The sequence below is a fragment of the Elephantulus edwardii genome, unplaced genomic scaffold (genome assembly GCF_000299155.1).
Source record: "Elephantulus edwardii isolate Elephantulus edwardi_28Jun2011 unplaced genomic scaffold, EleEdw1.0 scaffold00059, whole genome shotgun sequence".
NCBI classification, from domain to species: domain Eukaryota; kingdom Metazoa; phylum Chordata; class Mammalia; order Macroscelidea; family Macroscelididae; genus Elephantulus; species Elephantulus edwardii.
The window spans coordinates 14,214,852-14,217,903 of record NW_006399809.1 but is presented as its reverse complement, the minus strand read 5'-3'; the positions used below and the strand labels follow the sequence as shown (position 1 = coordinate 14,217,903).

The 3,052-nt window shown below is 45.2% G+C and overlaps 1 protein-coding gene across 2 annotated transcripts in view; it reads left to right on the top strand.

The window, feature by feature from the left end:
- Window positions 1–321: 321 nt before the first annotated feature.
- The window catches only part of BMPER (BMP binding endothelial regulator), a 372,831-nt gene continuing 370,100 nt past the window's right edge, over window positions 322–3,052 (top strand). The window contains exons 1-2 of one of the 2 annotated variants that reach the window (XM_006887599.1): window positions 322–594; window positions 1,579–1,664. In XM_006887599.1, the coding sequence (XP_006887661.1) occupies window positions 462–594; window positions 1,579–1,664 (219 nt within the window). In that variant the 5' untranslated portion in view covers window positions 322–461. The remainder of the gene's footprint in view (window positions 595–1,578; window positions 1,665–3,052) is intronic. The other variant, XM_006887600.1, reaches the window with a different exon arrangement.

The following is a 3,052-nucleotide window of genomic DNA, read 5'->3' as shown; positions in this document are numbered from 1 at the left end:
GTGGGGAGTGCCGGCGCGGAGGACGCGGCTGCCGCGGCAGCGCCCCGGGCAGTGGCTGCGGCCGAGACAGCGGCGGAGCAGCAGCGTGAAGTGGGCAGCGCCACGGCTCCTCCTGCTCGGGCTCCCGCAGTTCCGATTTCCCCACCTCCAGGCCCTCTGGGCGTGGAGAGGCCGGAGGAGGCGCCGCGAGCAACTCTAAAAAAAAAAAAATTTAAAATAAAAAAATCCGCATTGAAGGAGCCGGGCCGCAGGACCCCTCCTCCCGGGGCGCCCCCCACCCTCTCCTCCCCCTCCAGCCCTTCCTGGTAGGCCCCCCCGCCCCTCCCGGGCGCCCGCCTCCCTCTTTAGCCGACTGTCTCCCGATACGCCGGCTGAGAGCCCTCTTTGACTGAGAGCCGAGGCGGCAGAGCAGAGGCGGCGGCGCGGGACCTGCAGTCGCCCGGGATTCCCTCCAGGTGACGATGCTCTGGTTCTCCGGCGTCAGGGCTCTGGCTGAGCGTCCCTGCCGGCGCTCGCCCGGGATTACCTGCTGCGTCTTGCTGCTGCTCAATTGCTCGGGGGTCCCCATGTCTTTCGCTTCCTCCTTCTTGACAGGTAGGGGAGGGCACCGGAGGGACCGGCCCTGGGGGACTCCGCGGCTTGGGTACCTGGGAGAGGAGGCGCTGGCTCGCCTGGGGGTGGGAGGACGAGGAGAGCGCACCTTGGCGCCCTCTGCTCGCTGGCCTGCTGGGGATGCGGCGAAGCCTGAAGGTAGGGGAGTGGGCAGGCAGTGAGTATGTTGAGAGGTTGAGGGCTGAGTAGCAGTTAACTTAAATGCAGTAATATAGAAATTATTCCACACTGAACCTGGAGCTTTATTTATTTTAAGCACTTTTCTCAGCTCTTCCTTTAATCTCCCATTACAACTGAGGGGCGATTTTGCACCCTTTTATGCGCATTTTAGGGTTCCAGTACCGCTTCTGAGCGCCTAGTGCCTTTTAAAGAACCGGTTTTCCAGACCTTGAATTTAAAGAAACGATCATATTTTAAAAAGGTATAGTAATGATATGTTTTCGGGCAGGTGAAGCCTTCAGCTGCTGTTCTACAGGACATGCTTTACTGACACCTGGTGCAGAAAAGAAAATGTTGAGTCCATTTCTAAGGGAAGAGCCTTGTGTTTCAAAAAGTGATTTCAACACAAGACAAAATGAGGCAGATCCCTACAGAGGCCTGCGCATTGGCATAGTTCTGAATTTTGTTCAAGTTGAAGATCTACCCTAATGGCAGATTTGACTTATTTGACAGCTAGGATGTGTGTATGTTTATTTGAAATACTTTTATAAAGGAAAGATGCTGGAATTGTGCTTAAGCCATGTAAGAATAATAAGGGAAAAAAAGATTCCTTCTGCAACCTGTATGAATAAAATGACTTGGAAGAATTTCTTAAAGTGAACAATTTCTTGTTAAACTTCTTCATCTATAACTCATTAAGACGCTCTGAAATTAATTATAGTGTTTGTTTAAAAAAGATTAGGGTAAAAATGTCAATTTTTGTAATAACACTGCTAAGTTTGAATAAGCTTCCCCCCTTCTCTTCAGGTTCTGTTGCAAAATGTGAAAATGAAGGTGAAGTTCTGCAGATTCCATTTATCACCGACAATCCTTGCATAATGTGCATTTGCTTGGTAAGTGCCCAGACCAGGTAGGACCAGCTCATTCACACCCTCTCCTACATTGAAATCCGTTCAATGTCAAAACAAATTGGAGAAATTGCCTTCAGTTCTTGAAGAGCTGTGTCACTGTAAGTGTGCAACAATAACTTAGGACTGTGGGTGGGTTTAATTTCTGACTTTTGTGAGCTTTTCCAGCCTTTCAACAGTCTGGAAATTCTAATCTTTGTCATCACAGATGCAGAAGTAAAATGAAGATGGACTTTTTTGTGCGTTACCTCAGTGACAGCCATGCCTTTGCTAGGGAGTGGCAGTGGCTGGCAAACTTTCTGCTTGGGTTCTATCACTTAAGCTCAGCAGAAAAATGGCAACATTTAGATAAAGAGGTCACAGGTAAGGGACACATGGAAAATAAGTGACAGCCAAAAAAGGACAAAAATGAAGATGAGGTGGAATCTTGACTTTCTTTGCCTGTTAAACTGTATGCTTTCAAGGAGTCTTCGTTTCTGATTTTGAAGAATTTGTCAGAAAGGACAATTCTTTTAATAGATAATGTTGCTTGGCTGCCATCTGCTTCATTAACAATGGCAGTGGTTAATAGATTTAAAAAAGAACCATTAAGTTTTAATTGATTTAACTTACTAATTAAATGGATAACTAGTCTGATAAATAACCATGTTGGGACATTAAGTTATAGGAATCAGAAATGTTGAAATGAAATATGGACCAGCAAAGAGCAACAATTTTGCTTAAAAGTGTTTTATTTGTTCACTTTGACAAACTTTAATTAATAACTACCACACCATGAAACCTTACTCAAAACACAAGAGAGTGGTGAAAGGTAGAGGCCCAGGGTGCTGGAGGACTGCTGGTCAACCAGCTCTGGAACCTGCATGGAGCTGAAGGAGGGATTCTTCTCTGTCTATGTGAAAGCCAAGCCATCTGGGTTTCAACTGCCCAAACTTTTTCATGACAAGACATGAGGTCAGTGCCGAGGAATGATAAATGGGTAAGGGTGAATGCCTGTATCAAATGATTATCAGGTTCTGAATGCAAAGGGAATCAACAGACACTCAAGTGGAAAATGTATTACTTTTGTTGAGATGATAAATAGTGCTGTCTTTTGAAAAAGGTTGGAGAGGGATGACTTAGACTTTATGTTAATTAATGATTTTTTTTTCACCACAGAACCTACTGTTAAGAATATATAAGGCAAATTTGGACTTAATTGTAGAGTTACAAATCAAAGTGCATGTGGGAACAATCTTTTTTTCCTTCTTCTTATCTTTATAATGAAAGTGGATTATTTTATCCCACTGTCTTAAGATTTCAGAGGAAATTTCCCTGGCCAAGTAAATGTGTTTGGAATGCCACATGGGGATATTATATATATATATATATAT